The sequence below is a fragment of the Lissotriton vulgaris genome, chromosome 8, assembly GCF_964263255.1.
Source record: "Lissotriton vulgaris chromosome 8, aLisVul1.2, whole genome shotgun sequence".
NCBI classification, from domain to species: Eukaryota; Metazoa; Chordata; class Amphibia; order Caudata; family Salamandridae; genus Lissotriton; species Lissotriton vulgaris.
In genome coordinates, this window is record NC_141696.1 from 406,543,322 (window position 1) to 406,563,166 (window position 19,845).

At 52.0% G+C, this 19,845-nt stretch overlaps 1 protein-coding gene across 1 annotated transcript in view; it reads right to left on the reverse strand.

Moving 5' to 3' along the window:
- Positions 1-1,682: 1,682 nt before the first annotated feature.
- Positions 1,683-19,845, reverse strand: part of LOC147697095 (transmembrane protein 131-like) — a 427,844-nt gene continuing 409,681 nt past the window's right edge. Inside the window, exon 14 of the mRNA XM_086934173.1 lies at positions 1,683-2,814. Coding sequence (XP_086790299.1) covers positions 2,518-2,814 — 297 coding nt within the window. The 3' untranslated portion in view covers positions 1,683-2,517. The remainder of the gene's footprint in view (positions 2,815-19,845) is intronic.

Consider the following 19,845-nt stretch of genomic DNA (forward strand, 5'->3'; position numbering starts at 1 on the left):
CTTGCACGCTGGCCTCTTCATCAGGGGAGTCCAGGGAAGCATCAGGTTCCATATGAGGAGGCATAAATGAAAGCAGTGGCATCAATGGACGTCGCGGTGACCTATTGCCGCCCGAGGAGTCGGAGGTGCAACCACCAAGGGAGGCTGACTCAACGCCGGTCCCAATGTTGATCGACGTCGTATCCGAGTCGCCTGGATGTCGACGACCTCCACAGAGGATTCGACCTGGATGCCGACCGACGCCGATCCCACAGCAAGAGATGCCGGAGTCGGCGTTGACCCGGGCATCGTCGGCGCAGAAAGCCGCACAGGGCTATGTGCTGACTGACGGGGTTGGCTGTGCTCTGGGCCCTGGCTTGGCGGCGTCGCGTGGGCTTCAGAAGCTGAGTCAACACACACAACCCGTGACGGGGAAACGTCCGCAGATGAGGACCCGGCATGAGTACCTGCTACCTCTGTTGGACCCGAAGGCGCACTAGGGAGAGTGAGCGACTCGAAACTAGCCTGTAGTGCCTTACAATAGGCCCCCATTTGGGCATGCGTTGCCCTGACACCCGGAAAGGGTGGATACGGAGGGTGAGGCTGCAGTTTGCCTTTTCCTTGCTCAGTGCGAGAGGAATGGGCGGCAACGGCACGGGCTGCGGAAGAAGAACTCCGTAAGCGACGCCCGTGCTTACAGTTACTTGTTGTCGCACATCTGTCGCGAGAGCGACCTCGGGAAGTAACCAGATCCAGAGAAGAGGAGCGGCGCCGGGAGGGAGCCGGACCGGACAGCCGTGCAGCCAGCAATTTCATGCGATGCTCCCTCAAGGACTTCGGTTTCATCCGCTGACAGGCGTCACAGTCCTTAGAGTCGTGATGCACGCAGAGGAACCACATACAAATGAGGTACGGGTCAGTGCCAGACATCTGACACGCACATGCTTCACAAGCCTTAAAGCCGGAAGGCATTACACACTTTTCCACCCGACACCAAAGGCGTCTAGAAAGCCCAAAAAGCAGGCCAAGGAACTGCTGGTTTTCCAGGATCTGCGCTTGGACGTGGAAAAGAAGAAAACTGATGTCAGCGCGCCAGGAGGGACATATATGGCTCCACTGACGTCATGCCCGTGGACGACGTCAGGGAGGAGCCACCGCCCGGTGCGTAGAGGTGCTGCTGCAGAAAAGTTTTCCAGATCCAGTGTGACGCCTGGGGATATTCTAAGTTAGGGAATCTGCGGCTAGACGTCTCTATTAGATGACCAGCGCATTTCCGTAGTCTAGTCTACTGGTTATGAGGGCCTGGGTGACAGTGCGTCTCGTGTGCATGGGGAGCCATTCGAAAATCTTGCGGGCATTCTGGGAATGAGGAAGCAGGATAAGGTCACTGCGTTCACCAGTTTATTCATTGTGAGCTTGTCATCTAGGATGATACAGAGTTTTCGGACGTGATTTGCGGGGGTGAGCGTGGATCCCAGTTCGTCTGGCTACCAGGAGGACTCCCAAGGTTAGGAATCAGGGGCTATAACACTTTATCAGAAGGTACATGCACTGACCTATCAAAAGAATCAGCCTGGAGTCTGTTAAACCTTGGCACAACTGCATTCCACCTCAAAAAATGTAAGCAAACATTAGTTATTACAGATCTTTTCTAACTAAGGCTGAAGGGCAAGTTTTAATAAACTCACTCAAAACTGGAAGTATTGAAAAATCTCATTTATTGTCAAAGTACAACAAAAAGTTGCATCTTTTTGGGAAATGCCCAAGGAATCCTGTCAGGACCACAGGACTTGGCAAAGAGCATTTCACCTTTAAAACACATTTATTTTTTTAAATGTACAGAACCAAAATTACAAACAGCACAGAAAATGTTTAAAAGTCTTAACTGAAGGCTCCTACATTCATCCATGTGTGTTGCATTTTTTAATTTTTTTTTTACATTCGGTAATCTTCAATAACAAAAAGAACCTTATTCTTAAAAAAATACTCTGCATATCTAGCACAAAGTGCTTCTTTTATTTATTTATAGATCAGGTATGTCAGGAACATAATACTGGGAGAAAAACTTCTCTCGTTAAAACCAAAGCCTGGAAATATCAGATAAAAAAAGTTGCATGCTGGGGACGATTCTATACAGTAGTTGAAATATGTTTCCCAATCTGGGATGTTAAATCCGGCTCATTGCCGGGGAATAAATAAATAAATGAATGGGATGTGGCAAGTGGTTTCCTAACCAAGTGATGAGTCTCATATACAACCATTATCTGAGAAGATTTAAGGGAAAAAGCTCAGCCTATGGAAAGCAGAATAACAATCTCACACAAGCATAATTGAACAGAAAGATGTAAAAGAGAACAAAAAGCTTGGCTGGTGCATAACTCTTACCAAGTCTAAAAAGGAAAACCCCCAGCAATAGAAAAAAGAGAAAAGGAATAAAAAGGAGCTGTCCTGCATAGACAAAGTCTTAAACAAATGGCGGGTTCGAAATTTGTATCATGATCTGATGCAAATGTTTTTCTTTTGGTTTTGCTGAAAACTTTAGATATCATGAGGGTAATGTGAGCTGGGCCAAGGATCTGAGCTTCTTCTCCCTATGGTGGGGCTCCATATTCGCCAGGGATCATAGGTCTGTCCTCCCATTGTATCAGGTTGGTTTGTAGCAGCATTCGAACTGGAGGGCACAGATGAGGTACTTTCATTTCCCATAAGATTAATGCCTGATAGAGAGTTTGCTGGAGTGGTGAAAGGAAGGGTGTTGTTGATGTTGCTGGCCCAGATGGAACTGCTGAACGGAGTGGTTGTTGGCCAAGGAATACCACTACTGCCAAGAATGGACTGCAAAGACAAAAACATGATGATTTAGAAAACGCACAGAGGATTATGCAATATAAAGTTCAAGGCATATCAAGTTAAAGAGAAACGATCACTTCCAAAATAACAGGTTATTCTGGTCCTATAGCCTTGCACTCGTGCACACCCTCTAAACCAAGTAACACAATCTGGCTAACATTATCAAGCACACCCTTTCTAGGGGAGCATTTCATATGAGGACCAATACTTCAAAATATCACATTTTCAAAAACAAAACCGTTACTGAAATTAATATTGAAACATTTAAAAACATTCACTGAAAATTGATCTTCATTCCTTTCGTGAAGACTCCTAAATTGATATTTAAATTTCATCTGAAAGATTTCAATTTAAACTTTGCCCATTTCATAAATCCATTTGACATAATTCAATTTGAAGGGTGTGCACACAACGAATGAAATAAGAAGTTAAGATGTCACTGAGGCATAATAGTGGGCGCAAGGGGAAATATATGCAAACAAAAATGCATTTCAAGTACTGGCTTGAATAGCAAAGGTTGATCAGGCAAATGGAAAAAAGCCTGAAAGTACTCACAAATAGCCTTTAAGAGTGCTCACAGCAAAGCCTTGCTGGGTCATAGACAACAAATAAAACATCTGACAGCTTTGCCTTCAAAGGATCATTTTGACGATCTTCACACCAGGCAACACATTTCACCCAGTGGCCTGAATAAACATATGTGATACAAGAGTGTCTACCCATACTACCCATAAAAATAAGATCCACTACTTCAATAGATAAATCAAATCTGCCCATCTGGTGACACTCACTCTCCATGCATGGAAGTTGTAGAGTTCCAGGTGTAGGAGTTAGCCCTGTTCTGAGACATTTGTCTGGTCCATAGAGCTGGATCGGAGACTAAATGCCCAAGAGATCATGTTACTACAACTCGAGGCCCAATATGGAGCAACTGGGATTCTCTGCGCCTGGTCGGTTGAGAAGTTGAGGTAGGAGAGGAAATAATGGGGAGGGGTACTGGAGGCCTGCGTATACCCAGGAACCTCTAGGCAGAGAATCCAGTGTGCAATAACTAACAGTAAGTTCTTGGTGGTGCAAAAAGATCCAACCACAGCATGAATTACTGGGTGAAGATGTTTTGAGCAACCGCTGAATAAAGAGGTCATATATGATTCACCACCTGACATCTGCTGAGCTGGTCCGCTCTGGCATTCAGTTAGCCCGCACCAAGATTTACCTTCATGGGTATCCGTTCCTGGTTCAGCTATTCCCAGAGGTGCTTTATTGCCTTGCACAGGATCTGTGACCCCCTACCCCCCCTCCCAACCTTACTTGTTGTAGTATCACATAGCGGTAATGGAATCTGTTAAGATGTTACCCTGCTTCATCTTGATGGACAGGAGAAAGGCCTTCAGAGCCAACCGAATACCATGAAGCTCCTATAGGCTGATATGGTGCCTTTACTTCATCTGGTACTAAAAGCCCCTGGTTTACTCTTCCCCGAGATGACAGTCCCCACCCATAGACAATACATGTCACTATGTTGAGCCTCAAATTTAGTAGAGAGAATCATCTGTGTCACATTAGAATTGTGCCTGACAGCCACAACTGAAGATCCCAGGCTACGTCCTCCAAATTGTGGATGCAGTTCGAAAGGTAAACCTACTGCTAAAATCATTACAGACACTGGCCCGCATGAGCCAATGGACGCACAAGTTACTACTTGTGTAACGATATATCTGTAAGAGACATTAGTTAGTGATAGATTCCTTACCTTAGAATATCCCCAGGCGTCTGACTGGATCCGGAAACTTTCGCGTAGCAGTACCCTTGCGCGTCGGTAGGCGTCGTCTGCGGCTCCGCGTCCGTCGTCGGCGCCGTGATGACGTCGTTGGAGTACTTAGACGCCGCCTCCGCGTGCTGACGTCAGTTCTTAGACACAGCTTTTCCGCGCCAGAAACGCAGAGCTATGCTAAAAACCAACACTGGTGCCTTGAAACTAGGGCCCTGAAAGGGGATGACCTTAACCCTAGACATCTGTACGCAGAACGGGGAGGATGGGTGGGTCGGTAAGGAATCTATCATTAACTAATGTCTCTTACAGATATATCGTTACACAAGTAGTAACTTGTGCATCTGAAAGAGACACGTTAGTGATAGATTCCTTACCTTAGAATAGATACCCGATCCCGGTGGTGGGTCTGCGAACCAATAATCACACCAGAAAGTCCTGGAGGACGGAACGGCCAAAGAAGCAATCCCTCCGGACTTGACTGTCCAGGCAATAGTGTCTTGCAAACGTGTGCAGCGAGGCCCACGTAGCCGCCTGGCAAATGTCCTGCAAGTACATTTAGGGGTGGGCTGCACACCATACTTTCGGCAAGTTCATCCTCTGTATCCATGTTTCATGAAGCGTGCTCAATGGGGACGTACCCAGCTCCTAGGCACGTAAAAACATTAAGTCACTGTGAAGGGGCACTGTGTCGGTGCCCCAAACCATGGCACTGTCGCTAGTGCTAATGCAATCTTTTTACTTTTTATCTTCCATTTAAATCCTTTATATACCATTAATTCAATTCTTCTACCAACAGTAGTCATAATTCATCCACGGGCAAGGAAATGCCAATTTGCTTAAGTTTCTCATATCCTTGATGGGCCATCAGAGCCTCTTCATTCAAAAATACGTACTGAAGGCGTGTTTCATCATAAGCAGTTTATTAAAAACTCAATGCATTTCGGGCCTCCAGGGGCCCTTCGTCAGGGTTAACTGTGAAATTAATTAAACAAATATTAACATACAATGCACTACTTATTAGACTGAACAATTGTCACATTATCTCGTTTTGCTTGTTAGGAACAACCCGTAGTGGGCCGGCAGGACGGGGATGTGGAAATAAGCGTCCTGCAAGTCCAACGCTACCATCCAGTCTCCTGGGTCCAGGGCAGCTAAGACCTGAGCCAGAGTCAGCATCTTCAACTTCTCCTTCCGGAGGAAGCCGTTGACGTTCCGTAGGTCCAAGACAGGGCGTAGGCTCCCTTTGCCCTTCTTGGGTACCAGAAAGTAGTGGGAGTAGCAACCACGTCCTACTTCTGGCCCAGGAACGCGCTCGATGGCCCCCTTTGCCAAGTGGGCCGAAACTTCCTCCTGCAGAAGCCACAAGTGATCCCCCGATACGCGGTGGTGTTGCGGTGGCATGGCTTGAGGGGTCGTCTCGAAGGGGAGGGAGTAGCCCCTCCGGACGATCAACAGCACCCACCTGTTGAAGTGACAGTGCGCCAGTGAGAGTGGTGATGGCGAACATTGCCCCCCACTGGCATCACATGGGCCGAGAAGCACGGACTAGGAGGGTTTAGAGGCGGATGCTGCGGGGGAAGGTGTGGACTGACCTCGCCGTTGTCCCCGACCGCCTCCACGGCGATTTCCACGGCCGCCACCTCGCTGGATGTTAGTCTGTGGCGTGTGGCTGGCAGGCATGTGTGGGGTCCCGCGGCACCGGGCCCGAAGGCGCCGGGACTGTGGGGCCCCGCGGGGCCGGGCCCTGAGGTGCCGGCGGAGTAGGGGCAGAAGCACCTGACAGCGTCAGGGCCGAAGCCCCCGACCCGCTAGGGGCCCCAGACGGGTCCGCCGGGCCCGAAGGCGCCGCGGAGCCCGTCGGAGGAGAGAGGGACCTCATGGCCATGAGGAAGCGCTCGATCTCCTCCGGCGTCGCATCTCGCTCAGGGACCGGAGGGTGTGGAGCGGGACGCTACGCCCGCGACTCCGAAGGAGCCGCGTGGGCGGTGTCACCTGAACCCCCAGCCGCATCGCGTGAGCGTTGGGGGGAGTCAGAAGAGCGATGACGCCTCTTCGACTTCTTGTGCTTCTTACCTGACGACGACTTCGACCCGGAGGAGTGGTGCAGACTCTCGGAACTGTGGTGGCTCCGAGCCCGCGACCTGTCCCTCGACCTCCCGTGGGACCGGGACTTCTCACGGCGCGGGGCCGACTGCCGGAGTTCGAGTCACCTGCGGGACCGCTCCCGCCTGGCTTTCGAAGAGAGGGCCCAGCAGTCGGAGCAGGCCTGGTCGTCGTGGTCGACGCCTAGACAAGTTAGGCACAGGTGGTTAGGATCCGTGACCGACATCGTGCGGTCGCAATCCTCGCAGTGCTTGAAACCAGGCATCCCTACGGCACCGATCGGAGTCGTAAGACTTCGAGAAATGATCAAAAATGATCCAAAAAGTTAGTCAAAAATTGACTAAGGGTTACTGCTATTTCCAGATCTGTGCTTGCTGCCAAAGGTAAGTAATATGTTCTTCTAAAGTATACTTCTAACTGCAAATTCCTTAACTTGTGAATAGATACCACAACGCTACCTCCCCAGGTGGTGGGTATGCAAACTGGCTCAGACCAAAAAGTCTTGCAGGACCAAGCGGGTAAAATGCCCATTTTAACAGACCTGACTGTTGAGGAAGTAGTTCTTTGTGGAGTTATGTACTGACTCAAGTAGCAACTTGATACATATCCTGGACAAGCACATACCAGCATAGCAGTAGCAGCTTTGGCACAGGTGACACGAGCCAATAAGCATTATTGATGCTGAAGACATTTCAGAAATCTTGTCAGTACAGGTGATTTAATAGAAGGGCAGAGTCCTCTGATCTGCACTTTTCTCAAATGGCACCCCCAACCCAGAAGCAATGCATCTGTCACTACGGTCAAGTCTGGGTAGATTAAGGATAAGGGTCCACCATTGACCCAATTGTGGTCCAGCCTCTACCACTAAAGGCATTTGGCCTTCTTCTCCAAAATCCTGATACAATCGGACAGATTCCCCTGGTGTTGTACCCACTGGGACGTCAAATCCCACTGTAGAGCCAGCATGTGCCATCTGCCGGTCTTTACTAGCAGAATGCTGGAGTTCAGCAATCCCAGTCTCTTTAGCACTGAGATCCAGGAACGAGTCTGGAACATTGGGATCAAAATCCTAATGTCCTGGTTATAACTGGAGTTTCAGGTTGTCAGAGTAGGCAGCCTGTACAAGAAGGAACCGCCACTCTAGTTAGGGTAAGCTATATACACAATAATAGATAGCATTCGGTCACCCTATGGTAGTTTGGACCAGAGAAGTCAGGATCATCTAAAGAGGCAATGTTCAAAGTAGTTGTGCAAAAACACACACACACACACACACACACACACACGCAGACACATGCACACACACACAATGAAAACACCACAAAAATACTCCAAACAGACAACAATAGATATTTTCATGATTAAAACAAAGCCAAAAAAACTAAATTCAAATTAGTATAACCAGCGATATTAATTTTTAAAGGATTACATAAGCTCACGCTGGACCGTGGTAAATCCAAAGTTTAGGCCGACCGGGGTGGTGGGCAAGCTGGCCTACAGGATCCACGAAGGGTCTGCTGGAAAAGTACCTTTGATGGAGTACGCATCTGGGTCAAAGACTTGAAGCGTTGGTTCTGATCCATGTAGTTAAATTGATGTGTTGGTGTTAACCTCACAGTCGGGTCCCACGTTGATGTCGAACCCCTTACAAAGTAGGCATTGCATCCTTAAACCTCGCAGTCGGGTCCCATGTCGGTATCAAAACCCCTTCCAATGAAAGCGCTGCATTGTCGTGGAACCTCGCAATCGGTTAATGAGTCTGAGTCAAATCCCTTCTATGCAAGTGCTGCATCATCGTCAAACCTCGCACTCAGCTCTCGCATCATTGGAGAGCTGTTCAGGAATGTCATCGGATCGGAACTCGGTCGGCGTCAAAGGGCACTGTGTTGGTTTAATCGGCGAAAAAGTCAGCACTGCATCTATTTTTATGGCTCTGGACAGCAGCAATCACCTTTTAACGGCCCAGGACTGGTCTGGCACCACTTTGCAGGGCAGGACTCACAGAAGGCAAAGTCCTGGTGCTGTGGCAGAGTTGAAGGAAGTCTTTGATGGCCCTGAGACATCTGAACAGGGGGCAAAACATCAAGCCCTTGGAGTGAGTCAGGGTTCAAGTGAGACGGGTCCAGTCCTTGTCCTCAGCAGGGCAAATATCAGCAGGCAGCAGGGCTGCACAGAAAATTTAGAGCACCTGTCAAGCAGAGTGGCAATCCTTGTTGCACAACAGTCTTTACTCCTGGCAGAGTTTTTCACAGCCGACTTGTATTGTATATTTGTATTGTATTGTATATTTGTATAGCGCTTTACTGTCCCCCAAGGGCATCCTGGCGCTGGTCAGACTTGTATACCGTCTTGGTAGGGTCAGAGCCCCAGTTGTGCCTTTGAAGTGGGGGTGACTTCAAAGAAAGGTCTTTGAAGTGTACACAGGCCAAGGCCCTTTCTTTTCAGCCCATCTTAAGACTATCAGTAGAGGGTAATCAACCCTTTGCGTGGGAAACAGGACACTGCCTATTCAAATGCAAGTGTCAGCCCCCATCCCTCTTCCTGCACAGGAAGAGCTATCAGAATACAGATGAGTTCTCAGTCACACCTACCCTTCCTGTGTTTGTTGCTGTCTAGCAGGAATTCACAAAGTGTAGCTGTCAGCTACCCTAGACATGTATTGGAGACTGGCTGCAGGCACACAGAGAAGTAACAGAGAAATGTCCACTTTCTAAAAGTGGCATTTCTAAAACAATGTTAAATCCAACTTTACCAGTAAAGAGGATTTACCATTACCATTACAAAGATATCAAATATGATGCAACTACTCATTTCTGATCGGGAATTACAGTTTAAAAGTTAATTAAGGAATTCCGAATGCTAACCCAAGATAGGAGTGGGCCTCACCATAGTGAACAACAAATGTGGGTGTTTGTCACTATCAGGACATGCATAACTTACCAGTGTATGGCCTACCTTTTACTTACATTACTTGCACAGCACCCTGCCCTATGGGCTATCTAGGGCCTACCTCAGGGGTGGCTTGTGTGTGATAAAAGGAGAGTTTATGGCTTGGCTAGTAGTTTCAAATGCAAAGTCAAAGTGGCAGTAAAATACACACAGGCCCTGCAATGGCAGGCCTGAGAAATCAGGTTTGATCTTTGTTAGAAATGGGAATATCTGGGTGGCTAAGGCTTGCGCCAAAACCAGGCAGAGACCACCACTCTAGTCAGGGCTTGGGAGTTACACATGCGCACTAAATAAAATGAAGACACAGGGTGGGCACCTGCTCTATTAAATAAAAACAAGCAGCTATTATGCAGGGTGGGCACCTGCAATTAAATATAAAAATAAATGGGGTGGGCACCCGCCACAGGCCACAATGCGGGGGAATCCCTCTGGTGGGGGATTCCCTCCAGCGAGACGAACAGCCTCGCGCTGCGCAGCCCACGCTCCTCCTCAGCTGGGCAATTAAAGGATAGCGCTTCCAGGCGCTAGATTAAGCAAAAGTCCTGGGGCAAGGAGAATGAAACAAATGGTCCCAAAAGTCTTTAAATAAGGAAATAAAGCAAAAAGGTTCCAGTGCATAGCTGGACACAGGGAGGCAGCCCTCCTGGCAAGTCCTCCTGGGCCCCAGCAGCAGTACGCCCTACAGGAATCAGGATCCAACAGCCAGAACATTTACATTGGGTCACAGCCCCTTCTTTTATACAGCAAATCCTTTGTTTAAAAGTGTAGGCAATGGGAGAACCAGATACAACTTGTTCAGGGGAGCTGTTGAGCTTTTTGGTTTGCTCAGCTTATCTCTTCTATTCACAGGACAGGCAGGGACATCAGATGTACCACAGGAGGTGGAGCCAGCATTGTGGAGGGAAGGCACAGCCCTATTCAGGAACCAGGTACAACTCCTCCCTCCCATCTGCATGCAGATCCCCCTATTCACCACCGAGCAGACCCATCCTGGGTCCTGGAGCCACCCACAACATACTTGTAGGAGAAACAGGAGTGTGACCCATAAACCAATTGGGATTAGGGTTCAAAGGTATAAAGATATAACAATATCCCAAAAGGTAGGATTCAAAAGACAATTTAAGTTGCATGCACAAGGAATTACACAGGTCAGAAAAAGGAGACACTTATTCAGATGATTTAAAGTCAAAATAAATTTTTGTATTTTTGATATTCAAACAGGGAAGGGGAAATTCATGTTAGAACAGTTCTGTACAGCACAAAGTTAGACAGTTCAAATGACAACCGATAGGACTTGGTGCTCAATATGTACAAGTGATATGTGGCAACGCAAGTGAGAGAGTGAACAGCGATAAACGGCGCAAGGTGAAGTATTTACAGTGAGTAGCTCAACATGTGACACAGAGCCAGTGGCACAAGTTACTACTTGTGTAACGATATATCTGTAAGAGACATTAGTTAGTGATAGATTCCTTACCTTAGAATATCCCCAGGCGTCAGACTGGATCCGGAAATTTTTGCGTAGCAATACCCCTGCGCGCTGTTAGGCGTCGTCTGCGGCTCCGCGTCCGTCGTCGGCGTCGTGAGCGCCGGGATGACGTCATCGGAGTATATAGACGGCGCCCATGCGCGCTGACGTCAGTTCTGATAACACAGCTTTTCCGCGCCAGATACGCAGAGCCATGATAGAACTAACACTGGTGCCATGAAACTAGGGCCCTGAAAGGGGGATGACCCTAACCCTAAATATCGGTTCGCAGAACGGGGAGGATGGGAGGGCGGTAAGGAATCTATCACTAACTAATGTCTCTTACAGATATATCGTTACACAAGTAGTAACTTGTGCATCTGAAAGAGACACGTTAGTGATAGATTCCTTACCTTAGAATAGATACCCCAGCAATACCAACCCCGTGGTGGTGGGTCTGCGAACCAATATCACACCAGAAAGTCCTGGAGGACGGAACGGCCAAAGAAGCCATCCCTCCGGACTTGGCTGTCCAGGCAGTAGTGTCTTGCGAACGTGTGCAGCGAGGCCCACGTGGCTGCCTGACAGATGTCCTGCAGGGGGACACCGCGGCCCAGGGCAGTTGTCGTTGCCGTGGCCCGAGTGGAGTGAGCCCGCAATCCAGCCGGGGGCTCCTTCCTCGCCATGGAGTAGCATGCTTGGATGCACAAGATGATCCACCTGGAGATGGTCCTCTTGTGTACAGCCTTTCCCTTCTTCGCGCCCACGTAACCAACGAAGAGTTGGTCATCCACCCGGAATTGGCGAGTGCGGTCCAGGTAGTAGGAGAGCGCACGTTTTGGATCCAGACGGTGGAGCCTCTCCTCCTCTTTCGAGGGATGCGGAGGCGGAAAGAAGGTGGGCAAGGTGATGGACTGCCCGATGTGGAAAGCCGTGACAACCTTGGGCAGAAAGGAAGGTCGTGTACGCAACACCACCTTATCAGGGTGAACCGACAGGAAAGGCGGAGAAGAAGAAAGAGCCTGGAGCTCACTCACCCTCCTGGCAGAGGTGATGGCAACCAGGAAGGCCGTCTTCAGCGTAAGGAGGCGAAGAGGACAGTTATGAAGTGGCTCAAAGGGAGCACACATCAGATAGGTGAGAACAAGGTTCAAGTCCCACTGAGGCATCACGAAGGGAACAGGAGGGAACATGTGCGTGATGCCCTTCAGAAATCTACTCACTATAGGGGACTTGAACAAAGAAGGCTGATCAGGTAGCCTCAAGAAGGCTGAAAGAGCAGAGAGATACCCTTTAAGAGTGCCCAGAGCAGAGCCCTGCTGGGCAAGGGAAAGAAGAAAGAGCAGCACTTCCGAAAGGGGTGCAGAGAGGGGATCCACAGCCTTTGCTGCGCACCATGCCACAAATCTATTCCACCGGCAGGCGTATACCGACTTAGTGGAGGGACGCCTGGCTGCCAGAATGATGTCACAGACTTCGGGAGGCAAGTCAAATGGCCTCAACTGCCGCCGCTCAATCTCCAAGCTTGTAGGTGGAGACTGGACAGGTTCGGGTGCAGGACCGTCCCCTGCTGCTGCGACAGAAGGTCCTCCCGAAGAGGCAGACGAATCGGGGGATCGACTGACATGCTGAGTAGCTCGGGATACCAGTATCTTCGAGCCCAGTCCGGAGCCACAAGGATAACTTGGGCCCGGTCGCGCTTGATCTTCTTCAGCACTCTGGGCAGAAGTGGTATAGGCGGAAAGGCGTACAACAGGCCGCAGCTCCACTCGCGACGAAAAGCGTCTCCGAGCGAGTGCCGCCTTGGAAACTCCAACGCGCAGAACTGCTGACATTGCGCGTTCTCTTCTGTGGCGAATAGATCTAACCAAGGCTCTCCCCACTGTCGAAAGAGACCTTGCGCCACGTCCGAGTTCAGACGCCATTCGTGATCCATCATGCACCGGCGGCTGAGTTCGTCCGCCCTGGCATTCAGAGAACCTGCCAGGTGTTGAACCACCAGAGTCACGCCCTGATGTTCCAGCCACTGCCAGAGGCGCAGAGCCTCCTGGCAAAGGGTCCACGACCCCACACCGCCCTGTTTGTTGCAGTACCACATGGCGGTGGTGTTGTCGGTGAACACTTGCACCACGCTCCCCCTGACAGAGGGGAGGAATGCCTTCAGTGCAAGACGAATCGCCCGCAGCTCCAGAAGGTTGATGTGGAGCCGGGACTCCGCCGGAGACCAGAGGCCTCTGATCTCCGCCTCTCCCATGTGGCCTCCCCAGCCCTGGAGGGACGCGTCCGTCACAACTACGTGCTCCGGCTGGGGTAGAGAGAGGGGTCTGCCACTGACCCAGTCGCGGTCCGTGAGCCACCACTGCAGTTGTCTCGCAGTGCCCTCCGAGATCAGGACATGATCGGACAGGTTGCCCTGATGCTGGGCCCACTGAAACTTCAGGTCCCACTGCAGAGCCCGCATCCGCCACCTGGCGTGACGCACCAGAAGGATGCAGGAGGCCATCAGTCCCAGAAGCCGCAGCGTCAACCTGACCGAGACCCGGGATAACGGCCCGAAGACAGGAATCAGAGCCTGAATATCCCGAACCCGCTGCTCGGGTGGGTAAACCCGAAACTGCGCCGAGTCGAGAACCGCTCCGATGAAAAGGAGCTTCTGAGAGGGACACAGGTGTGACTTCGGCACATTGATGGAGAACCCCAGCAAGTGCAGGAGGTCGGCCGTAGTCTGGAGGTGGCTGACGACTGTCTGGGGCGAGCCCGCCTTCAACAACCAGTCGTCGAGGTAGGGGAAGACTGACACCCCTTGCCTGCGCAGATGGGCTGCGACCACCGCCATCACCTTCGTGAACACCCGTGGGGCGCTGGTAAGGCCGAAGGGGAGCACGGTAAACTGAAAGTGCTCGTGGCCTACCGTGAACCGCAGGTAACGCCGGTGGGCCGGCAGGACGGGGATGTGGAAATAGGCGTCCTGCAAGTCCAACGCTACCATCCAGTCTCCTGGGTCCAGGGCAGCCAGGACCTGAGCCAAAGTGAGCATCTTGAACTTCTCCGTACGGAGGAAGCCGTTCACGTTCCGCAGATCCAAGATAGGGTGTAGGCCCCCTTTGCCCTTCTTGGGTACCAGAAAGTAGTGGGAGTAACAGCCACGTCCTACTTCTGGCCCAGGAACGCGCTCGATGGCCCTCTTGGCCAAGAGGGCCGAAACTTCCTCTTGCAGAAGTCGCAAGTGATCCCCCGACACACGGTGGCACTGAGGTGGCATGGATGGAGGGGAAGACTCGAAGGGGAGGGAGAAACCCCTTCGGACAATTTGCAGCACCCACCTGTCCGAAGTGACTGTATGCCAGTGGGAGAGGTGATGGCGAACCCTGCCTCCCACAGGCGTCACATGGGCCTGAAAACTCGGACTAGGAAGGTTTTGAGGCGGGGGCTGCTGAGGGAGGTGTGGACTGGCCTCGCCGCTGGCCCCGACCACCGCCACGGCGGTTCCCACGGCCGCCACCGCGTTGCTGAACATTCTGCGGCGCGTGGCTGACGGTCCGTGGTGGGGCGCCCCTTCCGTGGCCACGAAAGGAGCGAAAGGCACCCGATTGCTGGCGTGGGGCCGCAAGGCCCAAGGACTTGGCCGTGGCCCTGGAGTCCTTAAAACGTTCCAGCGCATGGTCTGCCTTGTCGCCGAAGAGGCGACGGCCATCAAACGGCATGTCCATGAGAGTGGCCTGGACATCGGCCGAGAAATTGGCGGACCTCAACCAGGCGTGGCGTCGAACCGCCACCGTCGTTGCCATCGCCCTGCCCAGTGAGTCCGTGGTATCCAGCCCACACCGGATGGAAAATCGTGCCGCATCTCGGCCGTCCGCAAGGGTTTGGCTGAGTTTAGCCCTGACCTCCTCAGAGCATTGTGGCAGCACCTCCGCAACCGTGTCCCACAGGGTGTGGGTGTAGCGGCCCAAGAGACAGTTGGTGTTCACTGACCGGAGCCCTAGGCTCACAGACGAGAAGACCTTCTTCCCGAACTGCTCATATCTCTTGGATTCCCGATCGGGCGGGGCCGTCGGGAATGCGGTCTGGGAAGTGGAGGCCTGGATGACCAGGCTCTCGGGGGTGGGGTGGGTGGACAAAAAGCAAGGGTCGCCCGGTGCCGGGCGGTAGCGTCTGGCCACGTTCCTATCCACAGGGGGACCTGTGGCGGGCTTGGACCAAGTGCCCAGCAGAACGTCACACAAGGCCTCATTGAACGGCAGAAGGGGCTCCGCGGAGCCGGACTGCTGTTTGAGCACCTCAGTGAGGAGATTAGTCCTCACGGCCGCGACGGGGAGCTCAAGGTTTAGGGCCTTAGCTGCCTTCGTCAACACTACACCGTAAGCAGAACCCGCCTCCGAAGCCACAGTCGGGGGCGATGTAAATCCAGTGTCTGGCGAAGTGTCAATACCACTGGCCTCCCCAAGCTCATATGTCCAGTCCTGATGTGACTGGCAATCACGTGCCAGAGGGTCCTCGGACCCCTCCCATTGCTCCTCGTCACCCAGCTCCTGGAGACCAGGATGAACAGCCAGGGCCTCCTCGTGGAGATAGAATTCTCCGACGGCCGACGGAATCGGCGCCCAGCGGCGCCCCTCCGACGCCTGAGGCGGACCGTAGGAAGCATTGGGGTCGGCAACCACTACGGCTACCGGGGACGACACCTGAAGGGACGGCGCCGGTGAGGTCGTAAGGTCGACCGGCGAGGTCCCGGATCCGGAGCCGGATCCAGCGAGGTCGCGCGGCGCCGGGACCGAAGTCGCCAGCGGCGCCGGGCCCGAAGTACCCGACGTCGTCGGGGCCGAAGCGCCCGACCCGGAAGGACCTGCAGACGGAGCCGATCGGCCCGAAGGCGCCACGGGAACCGACTGAGGAGGGAGGGCCCTCATGGCCATGAGGTACCTCTCGACCTCCTCCTGCGACGCGCCGTGCCCAGGGACCCGAAGGTGTGGGGCAGGCGGCGACGCTTGCGACTCCCGCGGAGCCGCGTGGGCGGTGTCGCCCGAACCCCCGGCCGCATCGAGCGAGCGTCGGGGCGGGTCGGAGGACCGATGGTGTCGCTCCGACCTCTCATGCCTCTTACCTGAGGACTTGGATCCAGACGATCGGTGACCACTCCCGGAGCGTCGATGACTCCGACCTCGCGACCTGTCCCTCGACCTCCCGTGGGACCGGGACCGGGACCTGGAGCGGCGCGGGGCCGACTGCCTCAGCTCGAGACGCTTGCGGGACCGCTCCCGCCTAGCCTTCGACGTCAGGGCCCGGCAGTCGTCACAGGTTCGATCGTCGTGGTCGAGGCCTAAGCACTTCAGGCACCGGCGATGGGGGTCCGTGACCGACATGAGTCGGCCGCACTTCGAGCAAGGCTTGAACCCGGGCATCCCTGGCACCGATAGTCGAGTAATCGACCAAATAGAGGATCAAAAAGATCAAAAAAGTTTTCAGTCAAAAAGTGACTGGGGGTAGAGCTTCTTCCGGATCTGCGCTAGCTGGCGCGGAAAAAAGAAGAACTGACGTCAGCGCGCATGGGCGCCGTCTATATACTCCGATGACGTCATCCCGGCGCTCACGACGCCGACGACGGACGCGGAGCCGCAGACGACGCCTAACAGCGCGCAGGGGTATTGCTACGCAAAAATTTCCGGATCCAGTCTGACGCCTGGGGATATTCTAAGGTAAGGAATCTATCACTAACGTGTCTCTTTCAGATACTTTTATACACAATTCGCGATTTCAATGGAGCCACAACAAAAAGTGCCTATGATTGCGCTGTGGAGTCTACGACGTTTCGGTCCTTAACCAATGTGGACCATCTTCAGGACAAGGTTATCGCATTTTCAGTGCTGTGGAAAGGCGAAGTCTCGAACCCGGTTCGGAGGATCCGGCGAGAATCGTCTGGCCGCCCGGAGACTGAATCGTCTGGAGGGCCGGAGGGGGCGTCACAGTCAGATCGCAGCAGTTAAAGATCCAGCAGCCAGGGACCTGGAAAATTACAGGAACTGGGATCGAAATGAATCGGGGTAGGCACACCAGCCAAGGGTCAGGTAGCCTGCGGCTAGCGTGTTGATCACGCTAGCCCCCTCCGGCCCTCCAGACGATTCAGTCTCCGGGCGGCCAGACGAATCTCGCCGGATCCTCCGGACCGGGTTCGAGACTTTGCCTTTCCACAGCACTGAAAACGAGATAACTTTCTGACCTGTGTAATGCCTTGTGCATGCAACTTAAATTGTCTTTTGAATCATACCTTTTGGGATATTGTATTATCTTTACACCCACAACATACAGCACTGTCAATCACAAGTCAGACAGGCAATTCACATCAGGCAGGCGGAGACACTGCACACAGAAATGCCAACTTTTAAAAGTGGTACAAAAGGGGGTGGTGATGGACGGAGCCACCCCCTTTTGTACCGCTTTGTTCGTCATAATTTGGCAGGGTATGCTCAGACGTGAGTCCCTTGCTCACTTTGCCACTGGATTCAAGCAAGCCTGGCTGAAGACGGCTGTAATGCCAGAAACCGGTCCTAGGAAGCTTGAATTCGGTCCAGGGAAGGCATGGCTTGGCAGTTCGGGCTGGACTGGTCCCATGAGGCACATGGCCATGTCTGAACTGGGGTGGCAGAGTGGGCTAAAGAACGGTGATGGATTAAACCCAGATCTGTTGACTGGGTGTGAGTGTTTGATTGGTTCAGATGCTCCGTCCATCACCACCCCCTTTTGTACAACTTCTAAAAGTGGCACTTCTTCACTAGTCACAATAAATCTGCGCACACCATTGCGCAGCATTTATTCTCACAAGTTTGCACATACTAAACTTGCCCCTGCACTCTTCTCATATCAGGAATTACCATGGAGATCATATTCCCCATGCATTCCTATGGGAGGGCAGGCCAATCTCCCCACACGCACTCAGAGAGCGCACGCACTTTACACTGGGTCACAGTGCTAAAGTCCGCAGAGGCCAAAAATCACTATCATCATGTTAGAGCAGAAGGCAAAAAGTTCAGGGGTGAACCTGCCAAAAGGGCCAAGTCCAACAACCTTGGTATGTTGATAATGAACCCTAACAATGTTAGATGGTTAACCATGGTCTGGAGGTGGATGATGCCTGGGGTGCGAACTCCTTCAAAAGCCAGTCGTCAAGGTATCCCCAACCTCTGCAGGTAGGCTGCGACCACTGCCATCATTTTCGTGAACTCCGGGGGGGTAGCAGTGAGGACAAAAGAGAACTCTATGAACAGAAAATGCTGCAGGCTCACTGTGAAATGCTGATAGTGCCCTAAGGGCATGTAGGACAGTGATATGGAATTAAGTGTCCTGCAGGCCCAACATTACCATTCAGTTTCAGGGGTCTAGGGGATGATGGTACCTGGGTTAGCATGTGCATCTTGAATTTGTCCTTCCGCACGAAGGCCTCCATCCTTCTTTGGCACCAGAAAGTAGCGAGACAGACAGGTGGTCTTCTGTCTACTGCCATGAGGGTGGTGGAAGGGGCAGCAGGGCAGAAAGAAGTCAGAGGGTGTAGCACTGATGGAGAATTTGGAGAACCCTCTTGTCTGACGTAATGGCTTGCCACCCTGGCAGGCAATGCCGGCTCCTGCCCCTAACAGTATGGCTATGTGCATCAAAGGACACACTAAAGAGGTTTTCCAGCTAAAGCAGCTTGAGAGGTGGGGGACTAAGCAACCCATTTTTCCTGATGTCCTGGTGTTAGGAAAGGGGTCTCTAGTTGGCAGAGGTGTCCAAGTAGGGACCCTTCTTCCTGGTCAGGATAAGGGGGATACACTTTTAAAATAACACCGGCTCACCCCCTTGGTAGCTTGGCACGAGCAGACAGGCTTATCTCAGAGGCAGTGTGTAAAGCATTTGTGAACACAAACAGTAATACAGTGAAAACACCACGATTGGACACCACACCAGTTTAGAAAAATAAATAAGTAATCTTTATCTAAACCAAATAAGACCGCATTCCACAATACACTAATAAAAATATGACCTTCAAATGGTAGAAATAGTTCAGTTCAAAGCAAAATGCAGATGCAACACTTTTCATACAAAGTGCCTTGGATGAGTCGTGCACACAAACAAAAAGGGCAGCAGGAAAGGTTCCTCACATTTAGTGAAGGTGATATGTCGGTTCCTTGCTCTGGGGTAGGTGATGCATTGGTTCCTTAATGCTGCGCAGGGGAGATGATGCTACAGTTCCTTAATGGAGAGGAGGTGATGTGTCAGTTTCTTACTGCATAGGGAGGTGATGCGTTGGTTTCTTTCTGCGTCCCCCCAACGATGTGACAGACTTGGTGAATCGATGCGACGACCCAGGTGATCTTGGACTTCGGAGACTGGTGCACTTGATGCAGCGTGTGGCGATTTCTCGAGCCGTGGGCAGGCGCTGCGACTGTTTGTTTGGCGATGCATCAGAAACAGTGTAGATGTGTCACGCTTCTTGTTGTTGCGTTGCTTTTTGAGCTCCCAATAGCCAGAACAACCTCCAGAGGCCCAGAACAACCTCCAGAGGCCCAGAACAACTACAGGCACCTCTTGGCAGGTCAGAACTCCCAGCAAGGAAGTTCAGGGGAATGGGGTGAAGTTTTTGTGTCCCTGAGACTTCAGAACAGGAGGCAAGCTCTTCTTCAAGCCCATGGAGATCTTCCTCAAGCAGGGGACACAGAAAACAGCAACGTTCTTTTTCACTTTCCTT